Below are 25,718 nucleotides of genomic sequence, written 5' to 3' on the forward strand. Positions count from 1 at the left end.
TAAAGAATAAACTGGAAGAAGCCAGGACAATTCAGTGAAGAAAGCAAGCTGACAGTTCTAGAATAAATGATTCATTATTCCCTCAGCTCTGGCTGTTTAGTGCACTTGCCCTGACTCCTGAACATAAGACACTTCATTTCAATCCCTGTTGCGTTTCCATTCTCTGCTGTGACCCGATGTAACAGATTAAATGTTCATGAACATGCTTATCTTTTGGATTAGAAGTTCTGTCAGATCTGATTCTATGAACTACTCCCGGGAAATTTGTATCGGCTGCAAATTTTCATCCTCTTACATCTCAAATGCCACTTGTGAGCTTTTCTAACTCAACATTATTTCAGCGTTAAAAGCACTTCAGGAAAAAACAATGCAGGTTTATTTAGCAAGAGGCATTTGTCTAAAGCACTGTCAGTACAAGCACTTTCTTTGCTCCCTGTTACTGCTCCTACCCAGGTTGTTACTGACTTGGCCCCGTTGGCCCAGGCTCTGGAAAAACAAGGTCCTGCTGTCCCTGAGCTAAAATACCTGCAAACAATTAGATCCAAGCTGCCTGGAGGAAACTCTCAGAGGGTTGTGAATACATCCCATGTCAATGCAACAAGGCTCCCTTGCTGTTGTAGCCTCAGGCAATGCTAGAATAACCACAGAGCACTAGTAAGTGTTAGCTTTAGTTTGGGTTGTTTTGCACAAAGAACTGTGTCCGTGTACGTGCTTATTCAGACTGGAGGAAACATACAGTAGAGATTGAAAACTTTCCTTTCATTGCTAATTCCTCCATCTGTTTTCTGTCTTTGCTTTGTTCACTTGTAGTACTGCGTGGGTGCCTGTCAGAAGAAGGGCGTTCCAGAGCTGCTGTGCAGCTTTCCTTGGTAAACAGGGTTTGACAGCCACTTCAAGTGGGGTTTTTGCAGTAATTCTCGCATTTCATTCCTTTATCCTCTGCCAATCCGGCTGAGTCCTGCTGCTCCTCTTTGTCCCTCTGCTATTCCAGTCCGACCCTGCCCCCCACGTGAATGCACAGAGAAGTATTTTTTCCAATTTAAAGCTGAGCAATTTTTATTTGTAGCTGTAAGTGGGTCCATTAGTGCCAGTCAGAGGAAGGCTGAAGAACATTTGGCAGATAATTGGGCCTGGGTCCATCAGAAGGTCTTGATGCAGAGCCTGCTGCACTATGTGCTGGTAAAACATCTGTGTAAATAGCTCTGCAGCTGAGGTTTCATTAGAACTGCCCATCACGACGGTCCTCTTAAAGCTCTGAGTACGCCAGGGACTCCTCTGTGTCTACCCAAAATAGCAAGCTCTCCACGCAGCCAGCCTGCTCTGAAACTGGGGTCGTCTCATTTCCATGGTCCCGGCTGTAGGCGTGACCCGAGAGTCTTTGTTGTTCTGTGCTGAGCTATCAAAGCCTCACTCTTCAGAGTGTCTCATTAGTCTTGGAAGAGGAGAGGCTGGGAATGGCATCCAGCTGTGTCCCTGAGCTGAGTATATAATTTTCTAGCCACATCTGGAGAGGGGGAGATATGTAATTGAATGCAAGTGGTCATCTGTCACTGTGGAAAATGTCTTTTCCAGTTGCATTTGCTTTGAAAGAAGGAGCATACCTTTGGATGAGAGGAGATAATTCTAGTGTTTGTGGCGCTGAGGGACAGTCAGATACAATCTCACTCTTTCCCAGCTCTGTTCAAACTCTGCTCATTTTTAACCTAGCATACCTGGCTGGTTTTTCTGGGCCACCTCCTGCCTGACCCTGCTTTGCTGGCTGTGTCTGTGCCCAGCTCCACTGCTCACCCAGCTGCTGCTGCTGCTGCCTGGGGATGCTTCAGCATCTTGACATTTGCTCATGGCTTAATGCTCCCTGCAGCTCAGGACTTACTGATAAAGAGGATCACAAGCTTCTTTGAACCAAGGCAGTGGATGTTCCCATGTAGTCTATTAAAAATATTTAGCACTGAGAGAAGATGCTGAACAGAAGAGAGCTGACTGAAACCCTTCTGCCTGATGCCTCTGCCTCTTACACAGGGCAGAGTGAGTTCCTCCTGGGCACATGGAGACTGTCCTTTGATCTTTCAAAGCATCAGCTTTTTGACAGTCACCCATGAGACTGGGTTGTTCTGCTCTCCTTACTGTCCATAGCCAGGAGGATGTGCCGTGCAGATAGGATCCCACCTCAGTCCCCATCACCAGATGCTGCACCTGACCATGGTGTGAGCCTGGGCCATGGAGAGGAGATGTGGGTTCCATCCCTGCTGTGGGATCAGCAGGGGAGGTTATTTGAGGTTATTGTTGCATCACTAACATCAAGTCAGAGGACGTGCCGTTTGTTTGTTTGAGATGTGGGTTGATGCTGTACAGATGAATACCATCCGAGCAGGGAGTTTTCAGACATGCAGATTTGTTTTGCAGATCATCATCTGTTCCTTCTGTGTGCTGCTTAAACTGCCTGTTGTTATGCAAATCTGGTAATGTGCTCTCCAGGGATTTTGAATGACATCTAATCTGGTTAGTAGATCTATTCTGCAAGAGACCTGTGTAACGTATTCAGCTGAAGATGAGATATTGGTATTTTATGCATTTGATGAGAGGCAGAAGCTGTTTGATCCCATTCACCAACCATTACAATGCTCTTACTGACCTAAAACCCGTGTAACTGTCAGGAAGAAGAATAAACACAAAGAAACATGAACAAGCTTGTAGGAACACAGTTACAGCTCCTGACAGTGTCTGCACCAGAGTCACTGCAAACTGAACTCACCTGTTCCTGTGAATTAAGCCAGGCTGGGTTGAGGCTGTATCTGGACAAGGAGCTGGTAGGAGCAATCACTGGTGACTCTGCAGAGGTAGCACCCTTCTCCTCCTGAACAAATCCACCCTGATGGCCAGAAGCCTCTGGAACCTGGCCAACAGCACAGCCCCCTCACTTCTGACCCCAGTATTCATTTCCAAACTTTAGACTGGAGTTTCCTACCAGGGAGTTCCACCCAGGCTGTGACTCTGCTCAGCATCTCTCAGCTGAATTTGTTCACGTTTTCATTGCCTGGAACTTCTTATCCACAGGTCCTGGCCAAGGTGATCTTGCCCTGCTCCAACCGTTATTTTCCGGCTCGTGGCATCTTTGCTCCCCCAGCTCCCCTTGCACTGAGTCCAGCACCTTGGCTGCAGGTGCCTGCTCTGGTTTCTGCTCCACCTGTAGCTCTTTGCTCAGGGTTGGGGCAGCTTCTTGCTGCCATTTGGCTCCAGACTCTGGATTTAGTTGGTGACTTGTTCACAGTTTTTCAAAGAGCTCCATGCAAAGGTCTGTAAAGTAATTTCATTGTTTTGCTGTGAATTCTCTGTTCAAACCTGCCCTGGTGGGACGATGCCCGCGATGTCCAGAGGGGCCCTGGGGTCTGGTTCCTCTCTAGCCTCCTCCTGTCTGTCTGCTGCCTTCTGCTCAGTTTGCAGGCTGTCCAAGAGGAAATGGATGTGGTTTTAGTCTGTGTTTGATTAATATAATTATTTTCTTGCAAAAAAGTGTTTCTACTTTACAGGCTGAACTTAAAAACTACACATATCCTTTTTGGAATGTTCCCCTGCAAAAGCTTATTTCTAGCCAAAATGAAAAATGACAACACAGACTTTTTGATCAAATGGCACATTTAGTTTCTGCTAGTTGATACAAATGTTTCTGATGGGTTTTTTTTAATGTTGCATTAGAATTAGATTGAGGGAATTAACTCAAAATGGTCTCATTGAAATAAAAAATGTTAATTTAGAAAAAGTCTCTGTTTTGACTCTAAAAATGAATTTAAAAGGCAAATGCCTTCCACAAAGCAGCACAAGTGTTTGAATAAATTTTATAAACATGAAATGCTTTATCAAAATAATATATAATTTGAAGACTATAAATATACTGGCATTCATAATTGTAATTTCTCCCCAGTCCTTGTGTGTTGTAGAAAGACAGAGCTCACTCAGGGCTTGTCTCCTCTCCATGGCCACAGCCACGGGAGGGCTGCACAGCCCCGTGTCCCCAGCATCTTCCTTCCCTTCCCTGTCCCTCCTGCCCCAGCACTGGCCCATGTGCCACTTTAATGTTCCTTGTCAGATGACAGATTTCAGGAGAGCATTAGTAATTAGGAACTCCACTCTCATCAAGGAAAATAATTAGTGAGAATGCATGCAGTTTACAGAAGTGGTCCAATTAAAGAGAGTAACAAGCTTTTTACAGCAACAATGGAAGGACTAAGTAGACCTCAGTCAGTAAATAAAGCTGTAATCAGTGTGATTAATTTAAAATCTCAGGAATTGGATTGATAGTCCAAAAGTTTAATGTGTGTCATGGGACCACAAAAGAAGTAATTCCGTGTTTTAGGGAGAATATGAAGCCTCATTAATTGTGAACAACAAGAAAAATTAAACTGTCAAATGTTATTTTGCTATAAATCTGTCTTTGAAGGTAGGAAACATCTTGTTGATGGTTCAGTCTAGAAATGGCGTATCCATCCAGAGACAGACAATTCTTGGGTTGGCTTTTGTTACAGAACACCCAGATTTAATAATTTACTTTGATTAGTATTTTTAATTCTTTCTCATTTTTCTGTTGTTTCCACTATGCTCAACTTTTCTGCTCAGTATCTTGCGGTGGAAAAATAAATCATTTGAGTGTTGTAAAACTGATGACTCACGTGCCAGTTGTCACTGAATAAGCACCTCTGATGATGACTGGTGACCTCTTGCTCTGATGACCTCTAGTCACAGCTACCAAAGGGTTTCTGCTGCTCTTCCCCTCCTGGCATGGCCAGAGGTGAAACAGGTGGTAACTGAGTCCCACCAAATACTGAAGCACCTTGAGAGGGAATTTTGGTTTGTACTTCTTCAGATTTTGGATTATCCCCGCTCAGCCCCCTGCAGTATTATGAATGATTTTTCAAATATAAGCTTACTGTTTGTGTGAACCTTGTCTGCGAACTCTGCAGTAGCTTGGATCATGATGTGAAGGGCAGCATGAAAAGAACCTTTCCAGAAATAAATGCTGAACTCTGGGGAGCACCTGCAGCATGAATGAAAAATCAGAGGTGAAGGGGCTATTTCAGCAAGTTCAGCTTCCAGCCAACCTCTTTGCAGCAGAGGAAAAAGCTCTATCAACACCCTCCCTTACTGTTCATTTGCACGGGGGAAGGATCAGTGTTTGCATTAAGTTCTCCAAAGTTTTGATAACCTCGTTTCCCCCGAGGGAGGTTTCAGGCAGGATAATGTATAGCCCATTGTTGTACGTTCCGAATTCCATTTGCAAGGGATCCGTGTTTTATTGCCAGACCAGCATTTAAGAATTGCTTTTGTTTTCTTAGTTTCATGGGAACTTATGGCCTCCAGAGTGGAAAGAAAAGGTTTTTTTCTTGAGACATAGGCTTCATTTTTATTTACTAGTTTTGATGAGAATCTCTACCCCACAGATTAATCTTGCTAGTTACAGAAGTAGCTCCTGCAAACCCCAGCTCTTCTCTGCAGAGGTGGGGCAGGGGAAGCTGGTGGTTCCCAGCACAGAAAGGCTTCTCCCTCCTTGCAGACACATCTTCAGAGACACCTGGTGGATTGAGGGCCCAGCTGCCAGCACTGCCAGGCAGGCAGTTCCACAGGCCAATGCTCTGCTGTTCCTAAAAATAGGACCTCTTTGAGATGTTTCAAGTTTCTTCCTTTATTCTCCTCTTTGTGTCTTTCTGTAGCCGTCGCTGGGGCCAGCAGGTGCCATCCTGCTGGGTGCCTGATCTGGGCTGTGCTGGGAGCTGTTGCTGTGCTCCCCACAGAGCTCTGGCTTCCAGCTTGACAAGGTTCATCAGCTCACCCACTGAGTCTTCCATTTGTTCTTCATTTACCCAATATCTATCAAAATGTCCCCTGTTCACTGCTCTCCTGAAGGACTGAGGCTTCCATGCAGATCATGGAAGTTACTCTTGGGGCAGCAGAGGGGGCTGTGCCCCCCTTGCTGTGGGCTGAGATCCTTTCCTGAAAGAACAGAGTAACCTTTAATTTAACATTTAACCTTTAATTAACACAGTAACTCCCTAATGGCTGCTAATTAATCCTGTTTGTGGTTTATCATGCTTATGAGCAGATGAAGTTTAACTTTCTTCTCCCCAACAGCTTGAGAACTTCTAAGCCTTCTGTGTGTCTCGTATCATCACATTTCAAACCCCACAGATTCTGCAAGACTTTGTTATTAGTTTATATCCCTGTGGTGTTTGATAACTATATGGGTTTTGTTTGCATTGCTCCATGTTTTTTCATGTCATACAGCAAATTATTTCCATTTTACATCCGGGTTTCTCTCTGAACTCTTTTGGAGCCATGGTCCCTCTAAGGCTGGTCCTTGGGTGATGATTCCTTGCTGTGCACACGTGTGTCCCCCCAGTGGCTTTTAGGTGAGCTTGAAGCTGCTCTGTGTGCAAGGAGGGTGGCAGGTGGTGGCCACTGCACCCCGTTGCTCTGCAGGAATTCCTGGTTTTTGAGGCCCCTGAGACTACCTTGGATGTTCCTCTGCTGAGAACTGTGTCTGTGCCCCTGCAGGCTGCAATTGGAGACTTTGCTGTTTGGTGCTGTTAATTGTACCGCTTTGCCTGGAGGTGTCTCTGCTCGTCTTTGTAGCTAATTTCAAGCAGAATCTCTTTTGCACTCTGAAAAGTCTGTATAAAACTGAGCTAGCCAGAGTTCTGTGCCTGCTTGTGTCCATCTGTGCTGTAGCTGGGGTGGAAATCTGATGAGTCAAAGCCCCTTCTGAGCCCAGACCCCAGTGTCAGGCATGCAGTTAGATTTTTTGGAGCTCCTAAAACAGCTGAGTTCTGAGGTTTTCTGGTTGTTAGTAAATAGAGGATATATACATAATTTTCTTTAGCATTTTATGACCTTAACTTGCTGCCTGCTTGCAAGGAAAACAACTTTTAAGAAGTGTTTTAGTCCAGCCCTTCTCCTCTGAAGGCACTGCTCTAAACCAGCCATGGAATGGCAGCATTGGCTCTGCAAATGTCATCTCACTTGTTGCTTCTTGATAGCAACACTGGATAAATGGATCTTCCCTCCAGGGGCAATGACAGTTTAAAAATGCCCTGTCCTGCCTCCGCTTCCTTCATTTGGCAGATTTTTGTTAGTTTATATAATTTGGCAGTAATCCTCTGTCTAAGCCATGTCCAACATTTCATGCAATAAACTTAATGGACTTTTCCATCTTTGAACAGCTGAATTCTTTCGGAGCAGCTGCTGTGGGTTATTGATGGCCTAATTAGAGTGCTGCCTCAGGCCTGCCACCAGCCTAGGAAGGACTTTTACATATTCCAGTGAAAAACACAGAAGCAAAGTGTTTCCAAATGATCTTGCCTAGAGGAAAGGAGCACCTACAGTTTGGATGGCAACAGCACAGACCTAGAGTCTGGGGAGAAGAAAATGGGCAGTGCAGGGAGAGCAGTGGCAGCAGCTGGTGGCCAAGGTCCTGCCTCCTGCACGGGACGTGTCCCGGGGCCCAGGAAGCCTGGCAGAAGTGCTGCTGAGTGGCTGCAGCAGCTTCGTGCCTCATTTTTGTCTCTTTTGGGGTGGGGGTTGGCTCAGCGTGCCCACCACCAGCCCAGGGGCTGTTGGTCTGTGGGTCCCTGCAGCCCTGGCAGGGAAAGTGGCAGTTCTCTCACCACCACATTTTGAGAAAATCTAAACAATTTTAGATTGCTTTTAAGTGTTTGTTAGATGCTTTGTAATGGAAGTTATTCCCCCCCCTGTGAAAAACAATAACATTGCCCTTTCCACCCAGCTTGGTTGTTTACCTCATCAATCATCTTTGCTTGGTAGCTCATTTCAAAGCGGTGCCATGACAGCTTTCTGGGTGTGAAAATTGAAATTTCAGTTCTTGTGCTTGCATGCAGGAGTCACCTGGCATGTGTCCATTGGTGAGTTAGTCCAGATTGTCTCATCAGACCTTGATTCTGAGGGGAATACAAATTTAACTTTACTTTCTGGGACCATTCTGCAGCATCTACCTAAATTGCACTGTGCTAGAAAACATTTGGGATTGTAAATTTGCTTACCAGACCTTTGCAGCTCTCAGCATCCATTGGAAAAAATGCCTGAAGGGAGTAATAACAAATTCAAGAGGTTTCCAAATCTCGTCTTTAACATTCATGGTCATGTAAATAGTCCTTTGGGTCCAAGTTGGAGCACTCAGGCCTCACTGAACCAGCCTGCCTGTTGCAGATGAGGCTCGAGGAGATGAGAGGGAGAGAAAAAGCCTCCCTGTGTTAATCTGGAAGGGCCAGGTCCCCTGAGAAGCCATTTGGAATGTAGTCGGTAGGATAATCACAGGTTTGTGTCTGGAAGCAGGTGCCAGAGGGTTGCTCTTCCCAAACTGCTTTTAAACCCAACGTGCTCATGATGTGCACTGTAAATCCTGTTAGAAATAAATAAATAAAACCACCAACAAGGGATTCAGGCATCAGAATCTCAGACGGTTTTGTTTGTGTTATTTTCATTTGCCTGGGTAATCGAATTTGTTGGAATTAGGGGTTTGTCTGGATAATAGCATTTTCTAGCCCTCTGGAGCAGATGCGGGCTGTGGTGAATGCCGATGTACAGAGCCTGTATTGATTGGAATAAACTGGCCCTAGACAGCATCAATTACCCGCTGCTGATGGATGTCTGCTCGCTGGCTGCCAGGCTTGGAGTGCACAGCATAAGCTGCTTTTCTCTGGCTGGAAGTGCTCAAACAAAATTGTACCTCTGCCTTGGCCAGGGAGCTCCAGCACGTGGGGGAGACGTGGGGAGCCAGGCACAGGGACACCCCGGTGACAGCAAGTGGTCAGCACACCCGGGTCATCTTGCTCATGTTCACACCCAGTTCCAGCCAGGAGGGAAGCAATAGCCCCTGACCCCAGTGTCCAGCCGTGGGGATCTCCAGGAGCTTGCTCTGTGTGCCTGGGAGGAGGCAGGACTGGTCCTGGCAGCCTCAGAGCCTTCAAGGAAGATGGGGTTAGAGAAGCACCAGGGCAAGAAGGCAAACTGGAAATTCAGACGTGTGAATGAACGAGCTGTAAAGCTAGAAAAACGAGCAGGGCTGTGGGGTGTGATTATGTGCAGTGCATCAGGAGGACCAGAATTAATCCTAGAAGACAAACTATTCCAATTGTATTACTTATTGTAGTTGCATGACCATCTGTAGGATAGATTTGGATTAGCATTGTAGTAACTCCCTGCTGCTCAACACCCAGCTACTCAAGCCTCCCTAATGCTCTGTGAACTCAAGGAGCCCTCCTGCATCGTGCTCTGTTCCCATCTGAGCAGACAGGAGTGGCAAAGCCATTAGCTTGGAGCATATCTGTTAATGTGGCATAAGCAGCTAAAGAAGATGTATTTATGCTCCTTCATTTGCAATTTATAATCTCAAGAGTGAGAGGCTGGTAATAAATTTTCTCTCTGGGACTTCTATCCCTCTGCAGCCCATGCTGCAGAAGGGAATAGGCAGCTCATTTACATAAGATAATGAAACTGCAGCAAAATAGTAAAATTGCAAATCAACTTTGTTTTAATAATGACAGATGCTTCTTAAACACTTTAATTATGTCATCTCTCACAGCAGTTCTAGCTAGGCCACAAAAAGGGAGAGCAATATTTCTGAGACACTTGGAACAAAACCCATTCCCTTTCCACAACTTAGTCTTCTCCAAACCAAAACTTCTTCCTCTGCTGAAAGGCTTTCCTGGCTCAGGGAATTCCTGTTTCAAGTCCTGAGAGAGAACAGACAATCCTCACAAGCAGATAACCCCCCCAGAAGTGGGGTGGCATGGGCTGCAGGGAGGAAGATCCCAGACACTGCCCTGGCCACCACTGGGCTGGGGGGACAGTGTTTGTTCCAGGGGATACCTCTGTGGGCATCCCCAGCACTGCGGAGCACAGGGGGCTGCCACCCACGCTATGAATGGTGCCCATCTCTGTGGTTAATGATGCCCACAGTAACTGCAGTGTGAGCAGCAGCCTCAACTTCTCAGGGCAAAATTCACTGTCAAAATGTAGCAGACAGTTTGCTATAAAGAAGCAGCAAGTGGTGTGCCCAGCAAAGCATAGGGAGAAAGTTAAACACATAAATGGAAAAAAAGCTATAATGTGAGTAAACAGCATGCATGGAGAAAATGGAAAGAAGTTCTGGGCAGCTGGGAAGGGTGAAAATAAGCTAACTAGTGCTGAAGGGTAAAGAGCCCTGAGAGGCTTGTTCTGCAGCACACTTTGTCTTTTCTGCTATGATCCATCTTACCCTGGTCTGTGCCATGGAATGGAATCCTGTAATGATGCCCCTTTCCCTTCTGCTAGAGATCATGCTCTGTTTTCACCTGCTTCCCCTTTAATGCCCACAAAAAGCCAGCACTCCAGACCTGGTCCTCCCTTCAGCCAAGGCAGAGCATCTCTGGGACTGTGAATCATCATCACTTTGATGTACAAAAACCATTTCAAGGCACATTATGTACAAAGCCCAAATGTCACCTCAGTGCTGCCAAAAGAGTCCTTGTTTACTCTGATCGTGCTTTCAGTCCGTGTTCAGACTGTACCAAATGGTACCATTGCTGCTACTTAAAAAAAAGATGTCAGCACCCTGTCTGCCCTGACAGTTGCTCAGCATTTCCAGCTCTGAAGCTGTCCCTGGTCACTAACACCTCCAGCTCTACTCCTGTGCCCTCGGTCCAGCAGTGGGACCTCATTCTGCCCCAGTCCTGACCCATCCTCAGGGTCTCCTGCCTCATAAAGACCATCCTGTGTGCTCCTCCATCTCTCTGTGAACACGAATTCTCAGGCATCACAGGAGCTGCACCAGGCAAGAGCAGCACCAGGGAAGTTGCACAGAAGTTCTTGAAGGAAAATGTCACCAAATTCACAAGCAAGTTTGGGTTGAGGTTGGTTGTCCAGCAGAGGCTCAGGGTACGTTTTTGGGCACTTCTTTTTGCTTGAGTCCTTCCTAAGTGACAAAGTTGTTGTTTGAGGGAGAAGGAGGAAAGAGTTGCTGTTTGTTGCTGCCGGGTGGAGAGCAAGAATGCAGGGGAGGAGTCGTGGTGGTTCGTGTCTGCTGGCCTTCCTCCTTCCCGGCCAGCAGGCAGAGGGATGTGACATCCGGGGTCAGGAAAACACCTGCTCACAGATGTACAATTACTGCTTTAAAACGGGACTTTGCTGGAGCAAATACAGGTTAAAAATTGTTCTCTTGGCTGAGCTGAAAATCTGAAATGTCAAAAGGTGCCTGGAATGAGGAGGTGGGAGATTGGGCAGAGGTGCCTCTCACCACCTAATTTTCCTGATTTTCTCCCTGTTTTGCCCACAGGGACTAATAGGTGCTCAGAGGAAACCGATCTCTTTTTTTATGAGTGAAATCTGTTGTCTGATTAATTATTCATTTGTAGCATGATTGGCAGCTTTGAGGTGCTGGGTTCACAGTCAGTAAAGGGTGATCTGTTGACTGACAAGGTTAATTGCTGCCTCGCATTATGGGTGATAAGGACTGATGTTGACAGTCCCTCCTGTTCAGAGGTGCCAGGCAGGGCCAGGCAGCGCTGCCTGGGAACAGCCCTTCCCTGCTGCTGCCCTGGGCACGTGGGAAGGGATCTCATTCCCAGAGGTAGGTCTCACATGCTAGGGAGTGTAGAAGAAGCTTTGCAAAGGCATCGGTTGCTTTTATCTTTTTTTCTCCTTCTTTTTGACGTGTTCTTTGAATACCGACGGGAGCTCAGGACAGAGCTGGGCTCAGCTCTGCACGTCCCTCCTCGGCAGAAGCGTCAAAGTGTCAGTTTTCCAGGGTGCTTGAGCAAATAGAAATGAGAGAGATTTATGAGGGTGACCCTTAAAAATAATTAAAATGGAAAGGAATTGTATTTTTAAATCTCAGCATAAAGGAAGTATCAACTTCTGGGGATTATTTAATCAATGCAAAACCACAGTGCCTGAAGTACCACCCTTCCACCGCAGCGCCCATCTCGTGCCGAGCAGGGGAGCAAGGGCTGGGGGGAGCAGGGCTGTTGGGAGAAGGGCTCCCCATGTTGCAGCAGCCCCAGGCTGGGCAGCCTAGCCCCAGGCTGGGCCTCAACTTCTGGAGTTTGTTTTATTGCAGCCTGGGATGGCCCAGCTCCCATTGTTCTCATCGTTCCCATCCTGGAAACCACAGACATTTTTCTCCCTGCCTCAATATAATAAAGCAGAGTCATAAAGATTTCAGATTAATAAACATTGGCCTTTAGGTGCTTCCAGAGTTTATCAGGCTCCTGACCTTGCACAGATCCCTCTGGCCAGCAACTCCAGCACCTTCTCTGAAGTGGTTTACTTGTGAGTTGGCTTCTTATCACTGGCTTTTTATGGCTGATGATCAGGAGAGATGAGGGATGTCATTAAACTGCTTGGTCTTAGGTATAAAATCTCAACAAGGAGGGAGTTGCTCAGGATAAACAGGCATAAACTTCATTGTTTTCTAGAAATTATTTTTATTTAAAATTTAAAACCATATTACTTCATACAGCAAACTGTGCACTTCGATATATCACAGTGTCTTAAAAAGGAAAATAATCAGAATTTTTTCTTTTTTTTTCTTTTTTTTTTTTGGAAATTTTATTTACATCAGCCTAGAATGATCAGCAAGTAACACAGTTACTATGAAACCAAAATTGTTACAAAATGTTTACAAAAAACTATATTCATAGAAATTCTGCATGTCCACAAAGGAAAATCCCCTGAATGTCACGGAGACCATTTTTTTCCTTTTTTCCCTCTCTTTTATGCTTTTTTTTTTCCTCTTTTTCTCTTTTTTTTTTTTTGGTTGTTTTTGTGGTGTTTTTTGTTTGTTTTTTTTTGAGAAACATGTCAAAATCAGGTACAGAGAGCAGGGGGCTGGCGGTGCCGGTCCCGGGAGCAGCCCCACGCAGGGATGGGCTGTCACACGCCACGGGTGACGGGGCTGGGGTTTGGGGTCCCTGTGCTGTGACCCCCAGAGCACCGAGCTGCCCCCCCCGCCCGGAGCTGGTTCCCTTTTCCATGTTTTGTCTCCTCCTGGATCCATCCTCTCGAGAGCGCTCTTGGTTGACTCCAAAGGAAAAGCACCCCCGAACAAAGACACCCTTTGTGCCCCTGCTGTGCCCGGGAGAGCTGGAAAGGAAAAAGCAGGTGATAAAGGGACAGTGAACTGAGGTGACAACAGTTTAGATACAGTTTAATCGCCCAAACCTGTGTTTTCTTTATATCCTCCTCACTTTTTCAGTCCCTCTGTGCAACAGGCGAAGAAAGGAACCGATTTAACCAAAGCTGGAAGTCGGGTGATTCCCAGGACATGAGTTGTCGGTGGTCACAAAGGGGTCCCGAAGGAGCTGGCGGAGCTTTGGGGCTTTGCCGCCAGCTCTGCAGCCCCCGCGCCGCGCTGCGCTGCTGCGGGCCGGGCTCGGTGCCGCTCTGCGCGGGGCGGCCGCGGGCTCCGGGGTCCCGGCAGGAAGGCGGGGAGCGGGGATGGCGGAGGGAGCCCAGGCTGTGCCGGGCGCTGCAGCGGCCGGCGGGATGAAGGCTCCTTCCGTGCGGAGCTGCCCCGGTTGGCAGCGGGAGGGCAGAGCCCCGGGACCGGCTCATCCCGGGTTCACAGTGAGCGGGAGCTGGTGGGGAAGGGGAACCCCCGGCTCCTCCGGGGGCTGAGCAGGGCGCGGCGTTTCCTTGCGGCCGAACGTCGGATGTTTTAACGATCCGGATTTAAGCACGAGGCCATAACGTCGGTGCACGAGGTCAGAGGTTTCCTGGTTTATGGTCAGTGCAGAGAGGGAGGGAAGCGGTTCCTCTGCGGGGGCTGGTTTTGCAGGTAGCACCAGTGAGCCCGGAGCCTCGCTTGTCACCCTGGGGTGCTTGTGAGTAAAGCCAAATCAATCTTGTGTCAAAGATGAATGAATGGGGCTTATGGTATTAGTAATATTTATTTTAAAGAAATCTGCTAAGAAGCAAAACTGCTTTCTGTGGTACTTCACTCTCTCTGGACATTTAAAGTCGGTTTCAGGCTTTTTTTTTTTTTTTTCTGCCTTAATTGCAAAAATCTAAGAGTTTAGAAACCTACAAAGGACACAGAAGATCTACTCTGACAAGCCTAAGGATTTGCCAAGAAATGCAGAAAGAATGCCAGTAGCTTTGGGAAGCAGACACTTCCCATCCATCCTCTGCTGTAGGAGTTTGGTCAGCAAGCTATTAAGAATGTGGTGCCTGTTGGGTTGGCAGCTTTCACCTCTAATTTTTCATGGTTTCTATGAAAAGGTGAAAATTAATGTAAATTCTTTGCTTAGCTTTACTTGAGTCAAAATATGACAAACTACCTTTTTGTTGGTTTTGTTTTTTGTTTTTTCTTTTTCAACCCCCTTTCTTTTGGGTCACTACGGTGCTTCTTTACATCAGGGGCAAACAAAATAAGGACAAATACTTGTGGTGGGAGGGGGAGCAGCTATCTCCCCTTGAGCTGATTTGCTAATTCTGATCACCCCCAGGGGTAACATTCCTAACTGAGCCTCAGAAAGAAACAGGTGGGGAAAAAAATCTGAAATCAGTTACAAACAGGTTTGTTCCTTTGGGCGAGGATAAACTTTCCAGAAAGGCCTTGCAGCGTGGGGAGGGAAAACTGGGACAGTTCAGCTGCTGGTTCCTGTGGTGGCTGTGACACCTTGCTGAGCTCCCAACACAGAGGGACAAGTTTTGGGAGGTCTGGGTGCTGTCGGGTTGTGCTGCCCACCCTCCAGAGCAGGGCTGGGGGGTGCAGGACCTGCAGCAGGTCCCTGGCACCCTGAGGTGTGCAAGGGCAGGAGGTTGCTCTTTCCTTCAACACCAGTGTTTAACCAGAGCTCAGAGGCACCTTGGCAGTTCTCCCCTTGTGATGTTCTGGGTTACAAGTGTTTCTGTTTGTTTCATTTTGCAAATTAATCCACAGTGTCCCCCTTGCCACTGCGCAGTTCCTGGGGAGGGACAGGGCTGAGTGACATCACTGGAACATCACTTTAGGTCAGCACAAGTGTCTTTGGTAATTCCAACTAAATTCATCTGCAGGACCAGCCTTCTGGGTTAAGAAACCTGAAAATAAGAACACAGTTTGTGGAAGATTTCTCAAACCCATTTCAGTGTGTGTCTGGTTCAGTCACGAGGAGGTGCTGCCTGAGGGACTGAGCAAGGGGTGTCAGGGGGGCTCACACGGTGCTGCTTGTCCCAGGCCAGCCCTGGCCCTGCAGGCTGGGATGTCTTTCAGGTCTCTGATGCCATGGAGAGTGTCTAGTCCAAACAGCCATTCAGTCCTCTCCTGGTCTGAGTGCGAACACAGCAGAGCTGCAGTTCAGTGCTGCTGAATTTCACGGAAATTGGTATTGTTGGGCTCTTGGAAGAAGCTCTGCTGCTGCTGCAGCTGCTGGGCTCAGCCACTTTCTGTGCTCCTTTGCGGGACAGAATGAGCTGTGTGGAAAAAGGGAAGGAGCTGAGGACCTGGAGATCATGATGGCACCCTGGGCACAGGCTGGGGCTTGGCACAGGGCATGGGGTGATGGCACTTGGAGATAGCAGTGGCTCCTTTGCAGCCTGTGCTGTCCCATCCCAGGCCAGGAGTTCGGCTCTGCTCAGGCTGACTTGTTCCTTCGTGGTCACTGATCTCAGATCCACTGCTTTACCTGGGTGTTGCCTTCTCCCACCACTGCCCACAGGGACTTTCAGCTGTGGGTGCCAAGGCCAGCACAGCCCAGAGGTGAAGGGCAACCGCGTGCTGCTCCGGGAGAGGCACAGCCCTGGCCATCACAGGCCTTCCCTGTTCCCTTTCCTGGACAACATATCCTAGATGTGCTGTGGATGTCCCTGTGGAATAGACGCTTGCACAGACGCTCACGCTGCACCCAGCGAAGTGTCTCTCTTATTGCCATGCTGAGGAAGCCTTGCTCGGGGGCTCCTTGCCCGCCGAGGGTCGGTTTGGCTCAATTGTCTTTTGCCTCCGTGTGTTTTCAGTATGTAAACATCAGACTCCTGGATGGTGGGGTGTGCTGTGGTTGGGCTCCACGAGGCCTGTGGGATCTAAGCCTTAAAAAAAAAAAAAAAAAAAAAAAGGAACACAAAGTAACCAAAACAAAACAGAAACCCCCAAGACCTGTTACAGTCTGTGTTTGAAGTTCTTGCTTCTGTGCCGGTGATGGGTGCTGTGTGGCAAAGGCCTTATTCTTGAAATGAACCAAACCAGGCTTTCTTTTTTTTTTCTGTGTTTTTTTTTTTTCCTTGTTTTTTTTAATCCTTTCTTCTCTACTTAACAGTGCATCCAGCCTTGTCTGCTGCAGCTCCTTCCCTCCCACCCCCCACTCCCGTTCCCTAGGGAAACACGGGTGCCAATCCAGTGTTGCAGGTCATGCTGTCCTTCCCGGGCAGGCGTCGGTCGTTGAAGGTGTGCATGTTGATCACGGCGTCCGTCTTCACCATGACGGGAGGCGGGGGCTTGTGCTTGACCCGGCGCTGGCAGGTGAGCGACAGCCGGAGCTCGTCGGCCACGGCGCTGCAGAAGGAGCGCTGGGGACAGCGGGAGTAAAGGCACCGTTACCTGGGGAAAACGTCCTGCTGGCCTGGCTATGAGCAGCAGGAGGCTGAGACCGGGCTCTGCTGAGGTCTGGGCTGCATTTGAGGCCCCAGCTGCGCTTAGCAGGACTCGGGTGGTGCAGGGGGGTCTGGCTGAGCCCTCTCTCCTCTGGCAGGAGTTGTACCTTGGACACGCCAAGTCCTGCCAACAGGCAGAGCTGCTGCAGTGCTGGTGCTTGAGGTCTGGGAGATTTATGTGCTGGGAAACGGGGCTATTGAATCCTGCTGGGCTTGCTAGTGGGCAGTTTTCCTTCATCTGCCTAGTCCATTACATGGGCAGCTTGCTTAGATTGCTGGTCATGCACACAAATGCCCTTTCCACTTGTTGTACCATGAAATGCAAGGAAGAGGGAAAACCATGAAAGCAGACCTGGCTTCACGAGCACTGATCAGCCACTGCGGTGGGGGGGGCTGTTTGTGTAAGTGTTGTAAAAAGTGAATAAAATAGTGTGAGGCTTCCTGGTGGCCCCTGACCAGTTCCTTAAGGCTCTTTGAGGCTGCCGGAGCGGGACAGGAGCCGTGAGCCTCAGGGATTGGCATTTTGGGGTGCTGGGGTGCCCCTGGGTTGTGGGCACTTGGCTTTCCAGGCAGCAGGGCCAGGGCTGAATCCCTCTGCCTGTCTCCCTGCCTGTCTCCCTGCCTGTCTCTGGGGCCACGGGGCAGGATGTGCTGGTGGTGGTGCCGGGGGAAGTGGTACCTGCTCACGCTCTGCCGTTTTGCGCAGCTTGTAGATGAACTCCACCATGGCCACGAAGACAGAGAGCACCAGGCCTGCTGCCAGCACAATGAAAATCCCGCCGATGTTTTGGATGCCCAGAGCACTGGCCTCCTTGTTCTCGTCCTCAGGGCAGCCGTTTCCTCGCCACCACTTCTCCTTCATTACGTGGAGCTTGTCCTCCTCCTGGAGCTGGAGGATGGCAATGGTGATCTTGTCCCTGTAGGGTGACCCTGGGGAGGGGGAGCACCATTACACACGGGGGGAAAGGAGGACAAAAATCACAGAGTTGGGAATGTGTCTGCACTAAGCAGGGCTGGTCAGGCTGCTCCTTGATAGGCAGACAGTGTAGGCTTTGCTATTGGGAAATTTGCTGTTGGGAGTGGGCTGCCTTATCCCATCTGTTGTATCTGTGGTAACCACCTGCAGAACCTCCCTACTGTCACTTACCCATGGGAGTGCCAATCCCGTAGCCTTTGGAATCAATGAGCCCCCCAATCTGAGTCAGGTTGCAGTTCCTCTGGGTGATGTACTCGATGGTGGTGGACTCCATCAGCAGGGCGTAGTCGGCTGTGAGAGTTCGCTGGATTCCTTCCTCGTTGTTTTTAACGAGTGCTGTGGGTTTGCTGCTCATGAAAGCCCACATTTTCTCAAATGTGGAGATTTTGGATTTCTGGAAAAACAATATCCCCCCACCCCCAAAATAAGAATGAGTCTTCTATTTGCTGAAACCTCGGGTCTTTACAGTAAATGGTAATAGCAGTTTGACAACAGATCACATAACAGAACTGTTAACAATTTGGCCTTGTCTTAAATACCTCCCTGCCTTCCCTGCTCAACATCGTTTGGCTTCATGTTGCTGTAACAAGAGACAAAGGTTCCAGCACACACTGTGCAGACACTTGGCAGTCACTGCTCCAGAGACCTTATCCTGCAGGTGAAGCTGGACCAGGCTCTGGCTTCAGTGAGGTATTGCCAGACCCTGCCCCGCAGAACTTGCTGGTGTCACAGCCTGTCAGCACAGCTGTGCAAATGTAATAGCTTCCTAACCAGAATTTTGTGTATCCTGTAATGTTTCTGCACAATGAGAGAAGACAGAACATTTCAGGGGGCGTGTTTTTCTCTTTTGCACACATTCTATTATGTTTTTGTCTTTCTTCAAGTAATGCAAGGAAATGTGTCTCCTCTGAGGTAGGTGCAACTGCCAAACAAATCTAACATACCCGTGTAAACAGAGGCATAGAATACTCAAGAAGATTGTCTTACAGCTAAAAATAAAAATGGATACCTTTTCACTCTCAGCAGGCATTCTGTTAAAAAAGGAGGAATATGTTTTCTAGCTTACTATTCACATGACTGTCTTTTTCTTCTAGAAAATGTGCTGGGTGGGAAGAAATATGTTTCTCTAATGTCTTTCCATTACATTTGAAATATACCATTTATCTGCGACCACTTTCTGAATTGTCTCTAAGTAGTCTGTCACATAACTTTAGCCTCAGAGGGCTCCCCAGGAAAGGCACATCAGCTTTCTCCCTTTGTTCCCATGGGTGAACGTAGCTCTCATCAGTCCAATTCTGTACATCCACTTGAGCTCTGGAGAAGCCCTTGGATATTGAGGCTTGTGCTCATGCAGCTTCTTTATGTGCCATTCTTCTTTGCTGCCTAATTTCTTGTTTTTCCTAGATCTCTTTTGGCCTTCTTATTTTATGAGGCAGCTTAGTCAGCCAAAACAGCCTCCTCTGCAACACTACTTAGCAAGAGCCTGGAGCTGGCTGATAAGTTGGAGGGGCTGATAAGTCTTTGAGCTTTGCCTTGAACAAGGGTAACTGCTCAACTGCAGCTGCACGAGGAGTTGCTGTGGCAGGAGCTGCACTTTCTGCTTTAACTGTTACTGATCTGCAGTTCAGGTCTCTGTCCTTCCATAGGAAAGCAGAAGATGGAGCCCCATCCCAGCTGCTGCTCTTGCATCTTCCCCTCATGTTTTTTGTATCACCCAAAACATGCCAGCATAGGCTTTCCCCATAAAAATACTATAAATGAGGGTAAATTAGCTAAGAAAAGAAGTCCCTCATCATGCTTTATATTTCAAATGCTTTACCTGTCCACCTCCTTTTTCCAGGATCTTTAAGGGAGGCTGGCATGTGGCTCAACACCCCAGAGCTGGTTAGAGTGGCACAGTGACAAAGGCTGTGCCTCTGTTTCTAACCCTGGGGGCCTGTTCTCCTGACTGAGATAACCACAGGGCCATTTATTCTCAGTTAAAGCTCCTGCTTGTTATAAGCCACTTGATGAACCTGCAGCAGTGGATGTGCTGGAGCAAACTTCATTCAAGAGGCAGGATAATTGCCCTCACTTGAAAATCTGGGCCAGTGCCTGTAAGGTAGATTTGTGGCATCTATCAGACCTCAAAGAGCAGCAAGAAATGTAGCCTCCAAAAGGATTATTAAATATCTGTGCATTACAATGGGTAATTGAAACGAATAGCATACTCAGCCTGTTGATAACAGCTTGTTTAACGTTTATATATTTCACATCAGAGGCCTCTGGGTTCACTGGCTCTCCCTTTCTCTCCTTCTCTTCCTGCATTTAATGCTCCTTGGGTGTTGACACAGAGCTCTTAAACAACATCAGTGTTCTCCCAGTTTAAAGCATAGAGCAAAATAAACTGGCAAAAAATCAATAGGCTGCATTTAGTGAAGCTAATAGGACTTGCATGAGGCATTGTAGTTCTTCAGGCAACTTAAATTACATGAGACAGGGCTCCCTGGAAGAGAAGAAGCACTTTTCTCTTAAATCACTGCTTCTGACTGGCTGAAAGGACTGATTTGTGTTGGGAAATGCCTGGAGAAGCCCAGCTTTCTGTGCTCCCCCTGCGCTGCTTTGAGCCCCCTCTGGGCATCCTGGGCTGGGGGACCCATGGAGGGTGGGCACCCCCAGCAGGGTGGGCACTCCCCTTGCTGGAATGAGGCCAGAGCTGCTGGTCTCTGGGCTCCTGCCCAATGAAGCCACCCAAAAGAGACAGGGCGTAGGCTGAGCCCTCCCTGGGGGTCTGTCTGTCCCAGCACAGGGGGGTCTGTCCCAGCATAGCCCTGCTGCCTGCAGTGGCCTCGACCTCCTCAGAGACACGGAGGTGGTGGCAGCTTCTCCAGGGAGGGCAGGTCAAGCCCTTGGTGCAGGCAGGTGGCTCCACACACGTCCCGGCTCAAGGCTTCTCGGGCCCTCCCCAAAGTCTAAAATCTGCCACCTCCTCACTGGGAATTTATTTCCTGTTAGTTTCTCTAACTTGGCTACCTTGAGATAAGAATGCTCCTTTTCCCAGAGAAAATTCCCCAGCTATAACGCTCAGCACAGCACTGGCTTTTTGATAGACCTGCCTATTTGTTTGAAGTCCAATTTAGCAGCAATTGTCAATCCCTGTGAGAGCAGTGATCGGTCCCAGGGTGCAGGCTCCAGCTCACACCCAGCCCTGCAGAGCTCCCACCACCGGCGGCTTTTCCTGCGGGGGGGGGAAAGTTGCTCCTTTCTCCCTTTCCTCAGAACACTTCAGCTGTGGTGCAAAGGTGATCACTTCTTCGTGGGCATTTGGGTGGTGTCACCTGAGAACATACCATTCAAATAAGCAAAACCACCTTGGTAGTAATTCCATAGTCAGTGAGCAATGCTTAGAAATTGTGTTTATTTTGCTGGGCGTGTGTGTGTGCATCTTGTTCTGCTAGAACTCTGATTTTGCAGCTTAAGCAATTTGCCTTAAAAAATCCTTACTGGGATTAGGTACTGGTTTGAACTGACACTGGCTGTGCAGGGCTAGGTGCAGATTTCTTCTCTATGGAATGGTCATTTACTTTTATGGGCCACACAATCTGAGTTGGTGGCAGGCAGAGAAACCCCCTCCCCGTGCTCCTGCACTCTCTGTAGGGTCCCAGGTCTCTCCCCAGGGACAGCCTGGCTTTACTGCCAAAGGTAGATGAGGAGGAACTGCTTGGTTGCTCTGAAGCATTAAGAAAAATGGCCTGACACTGACTTCTTCCTGGCAGAAAGAATCCCGAGTCAGGAACTCCAAAATGTTAGGAATGATGGAGATTATTGCTAATAAACAAAGGCAGGAGTTCAGCGCTGCTGATCGCCGCGGCCACGGTCCACGCCGGGGGGTCCTGTCTCCCTCCTGCTCACACCTCTCACACCCGTTCCTGAGCAGAGCTTCTCGTTTGGTTGGGATAAATAACATCAGCACTGGTGTCCTCTGCACCTTAATGACCTCACGTTGGTGCTAAATGAGGCTTAGGGAGAAGAGCTGCCTTCCAGCCCCTCCTCTGCAGCAATTGCAGCGACACTGAGGACGCCTCTAAATTCATTCTTTAGAGTCACGGCTCAGAAGTTACCTTTAATAACCAATGCTTCAAGACCAGTCACCCAAATAAATTAATGGAATAGTTTAGAGGAGCCTCTACAAGGCATCTTGCCAAGACATATATGCTTTTTTATCAGTGAAATTGGCAAGAAAGGAACTTTCAGGCTTAAGATTTTCAATTCCAGCCTGTATGAAAAAATAAATTGATTTTCACCCACTGAAGATACTTACTCTTGAGGATTTAACATTTCTGTACAAGTGAATATATATGTACACACATCTACACACTCTCAGTTGTACTCCAGACTGCACATTAAAGCCAGCATTTGTTCAGAGACAGCATCCTTTGCAAGATATGAAGGATTTCTGGCATGATTTATAACAAATGCTAGATGCTGTTCCTAAATTAATTGATCTGTGTTTATTCCTGTAACTTGATCTGCATTGCCAGGGAATAAATAGCTTCTCAAAAGTTCTTTTCATTAAATCAAAATCTGCCAGGAAGGCTGGGAAAACTCTCTCTCCTGCTTCCCATTTGCTTAGCTCAGCTGCACAGGCTGAACCTCCGTGGGAGCAAGATCAGCTGCTGTGGGTCTGCCCAGGGGCAGATTTGGGCTGAGTTCAGCAGGGACCCTGTGGTGCTGTTGGGTCAGTGTACGTGGGCTGCAGCTTCTTGGTCATGGAGAAGTGAGGAGCAAGTTCCTCATGAGAGGGGACAAGTTTGGGGAACAGTCACACAAGGAGCAGCAAAGCAATCTGGGCTACATCCCAGTGGGTAATCCCCAAGCTAGGTACAGTTTATGTGAATACCTGAGGGACAAGAAAGATATTTTGGCTGTAAAAAATGGCTGGTCATGGAGGGCACTTCACATCTGTCCAGCTTTAGGTCTCTTGGTTCTGTTCTCTGACCCTGAAGGCCCCCAGGTCAGCCCTGGGGGCTCTGAGGAGCTCCCCTTGCAGAGACAAGGAAGGAGCTGTAATGGGTGAGATATGGAAATAGAGAAGATACTTTAGAGAATGTAAGATTTTTCTGTAGAGGTTTAAAATAAGAGACCTGTCCTGCTGTGCCTGATGCGTGTTTCAGTTTGGAGTGTCTGAGTCAATATCGGGAACAGTCTCCAATACTGATTTTGCAGTTAGATAGTGGAGAGGGGGATTTAGCCCCAGTGTGGATCTGTGAACTGTCAGGGCCTTGGCAAGGACATGAGGCTGAAACAGCCTGCTGGCAAGGAGGAGCAGTGGAGGCTCAGGAGGGTGTTTGTCTTTGGTTCTTTGTTGGCCTGAGCACATTCCATCTCTGCCTGGAAGGTAAAAAGCCTTTGCCTGGTCTCACCTTGAAGAAGGTCATAGTGGCTCCATCCTTCACTGCTCCATACTCTATTTTTGTCTGCTTTGCCAAGTCATCTGCCGAGTCGATGGGGGATTCCATCCTCTCCACCGTCAGGAAGGCGGCAAGGTTGGCCGTGTAGGACGAGATGATAATTAGGGTGAAGAACCACCATATGCCACCAATGATCCGTGTAGACAGTGCTTTGGGCATCAGCTCAGAGCCTGGGGTGGGAGACAGGGAGGAGGAGGAGGGAAGAAACAGAGAGATAAAGGACTTGTTTTGTATATGTGCATGGGTACGTTATATCATATATCCATATATCAAGGATTAGGTTTCACTGTCATACTGTTTTACTGTTCCTTCAGAACTGTAATAGCTACACAATTAAAGCCAACTCAAGCTAAATTACCCAGACATCTTGCATGCAAGGAAATAAGTGGGGGTTTTGTAGCATTTGCAGAAAAACCCCCTCCCTTATTGCTGACCTTGGGTGCAGTGCACAATTTCCAGGAAACATTCAAACTGAAGTAATTAACTAGGCTGCTTTTATGAGATTTAAATAGCAAGCCATTTATGGACTTATGAGTGTTTTGTTCTGCCATTTAAAAAGTGCTTTGGTTTTCAAAAGACTCACTGTAGGGAGTGTGTTCAAATACACAAGGTTTACAAAAAAAAAAAAAAAAATCAAACAGCAAGAGAAAGGAACTACCAGGGCTCAGAATTTTGAATACTGGTTAGAAGTATGGAAGCAGGAGACCTGTCAGCATAAAAGGTGTAACAGGTCTGGAATGACTTCTGTTGAGCAGACATGAAGGGCTAAATGGGCTGTGCTATTTTTGTAATCACCCAAGACACCTTTTAAAGCCAGGAAAGAGCTTTGAATTTGAAATAACTGCATTCAGAGGATAGATCCAACCTGGAATTTGCAACAAAGACTGGGCTTTGCAAAGCAACTTCAGGCAACATGCCATCAAAGCATAGCATGGAGTGTAGCTTTTGTCCTATCTGAGTGCAGGCTGGAGGCACCAGCAAGCAGAAGAGCCTTGGATATTGAGGACTGCTTCAGTTCTTCTCAAGATCCTGCTTCTTTCCCGTTCCGGCTCTTGCTCTTTGATGCATTGGACAATATGACATCAGTGTACTTTGAAATATTTTTCTCCTTAGATGCAGAACAGAGTTAAAAAGAATACAGATCTTTTCATTTGTCAGCATCTGGTAAGAGGATGATTCATCCTGCTAAACCCTCTTGCTGGGAACTGTCACTCTCCATCAGGGCAGCCGAGATCTGGGAAGAATCCATTGCAGGCTGCAGCAGGAGGAGCACGGAGCACTAGCAGAGTGCAGGCCACAAGGCTGGTACTGTCGTGCTGGTGTCTGGGTGTAACCACTGATACATGGCAAATTAAAGTGTGATGAATGTTTGACATTTTCTACTTACTTATATTCCTGGATTTTCTGCAATTGGATCACAGCTGAATTCCCTTCTTCAGAGCTGCTCACAAGCTCCCCCCTGCTGCCTCCCTAGCAGATTTACTCTATTCTTCCCACCTATTTGTGTTCCATATGCTCTGTTCTATCCACATCCATTCATGTAATCCCACTCACATCCCATTTCCAAGGCCCCTGTCCTTGTGGTGTCTCTGGGGACGTTCAGTCTCAGCCATGGCTGGCAGGCAGAGCTGCCTGCAGGAGCTCCTCACCATCCCCGGACCTGGAGGGACCTTCGGGCCATTTCACAAGGTGTAGAATGACCAGGTGAGGATGGAAATGGAGACAGACCGGAGGGCAGGAAGCCCCGCCTTCTGCTAAAGCTGGTTTAAAACAGAGCCAGGACAGAGGGCCTGAAATTAAACAAATTGCTTGAATGAACAGAAATAGGAATGTTCAGAACCTGTGGGTTGCTGCTGAGTTTGGTGAATTAAACACCGTTCAGCGGGAGGGGGGAGCTGTGCTGACAAGTGCTTCGGATGGTTTATCTTGTTCTTGTCACAAACAAAGCAAATTTTGCATGTAAAAAGCCCCGAGGAGGGGCGGCCCGTACCTTGCTGCATCAGCGCGCCCATCCCGAACCAGAAGCTGTTCAACAGGGTGAAGTTGTTCTCCACGATGTCTGATCCCGGGTTGCAGGGATGAGCATCGTACCACTCGTATGGGCTGAACCTGGGGCAGCACATGGGAAGGGAGAGCTCGTTAATTGGGATGTGGTGTGACAAGACCCTAAAGGAACAGGAAAGAATGAGCCTTAATGCGTCTCGTGTGCAGGGCCCACTGACCCCTCCGGCTGGGCGGGTTAAAGAGAAGTTCAGTGAAGATTTTCCAGAGTGGCCAGCATGGCTGTGAGCCCCGTGTCCTGCATTGCCAACTGCAAGGGAATCTTCTGAGGTATCTCAGGTTGCTTCCCCAAAGCCTTTGGTCACTGCAGCGCTCTCACACAGCGCAGCTGGAGCACAGGGCTGTGGGAGGGGTGGGGACAGACACCTCTGGGGTGCAACAGTCCCAAATCCTGGGGAGAAATGGCATTTCTGCAGTGACTGAGGAGAGATGCTGCAAGGGTTCTGCAGCACTAGCTGGGACCAACTGCAGCATTTCAAGGGACTCTCCTGCAGGATTTAGCTTGAGAAGCAGAACTTCCCACCATCCTCGCAGCAATCCTGCACGGCCAGAGCACCAGCACAACTGGGGAGATTGGTGTGGGTTTGCTGTGGATTGCTGTAATGCTCAGCCCTGTTCTG

The 25,718-nt window shown here is 48.1% G+C and overlaps 2 protein-coding genes across 3 annotated transcripts in view; both read right to left on the reverse strand.

Moving 5' to 3' along the window:
• MRPS15 (mitochondrial ribosomal protein S15) overlaps positions 1-25,718 on the reverse strand; it is a 355,627-nt gene that overhangs the window by 136,370 nt on the left and 193,539 nt on the right. The gene's annotated exons all lie outside the window — the stretch shown is intronic.
• GRIK3 (glutamate ionotropic receptor kainate type subunit 3) overlaps positions 14,475-25,718 on the reverse strand; it is a 99,108-nt gene continuing 87,864 nt past the window's right edge. The window contains exons 12-16 of the mRNA XM_051638144.1: positions 25,028-25,146; positions 22,990-23,207; positions 17,759-17,981; positions 17,291-17,541; positions 14,475-16,527 (exon numbers count right to left, since the gene is read on the reverse strand). Of these exons, the coding sequence (XP_051494104.1) occupies positions 16,333-16,527; positions 17,291-17,541; positions 17,759-17,981; positions 22,990-23,207; positions 25,028-25,146 (1,006 nt within the window). The 3' untranslated portion in view covers positions 14,475-16,332. The remainder of the gene's footprint in view (positions 16,528-17,290; positions 17,542-17,758; positions 17,982-22,989; positions 23,208-25,027; positions 25,147-25,718) is intronic.

The sequence above is a fragment of the Apus apus genome, chromosome 21 (assembly GCF_020740795.1).
Source record: "Apus apus isolate bApuApu2 chromosome 21, bApuApu2.pri.cur, whole genome shotgun sequence".
Classification (NCBI taxonomy): Eukaryota; Metazoa; Chordata; class Aves; order Apodiformes; family Apodidae; genus Apus; species Apus apus.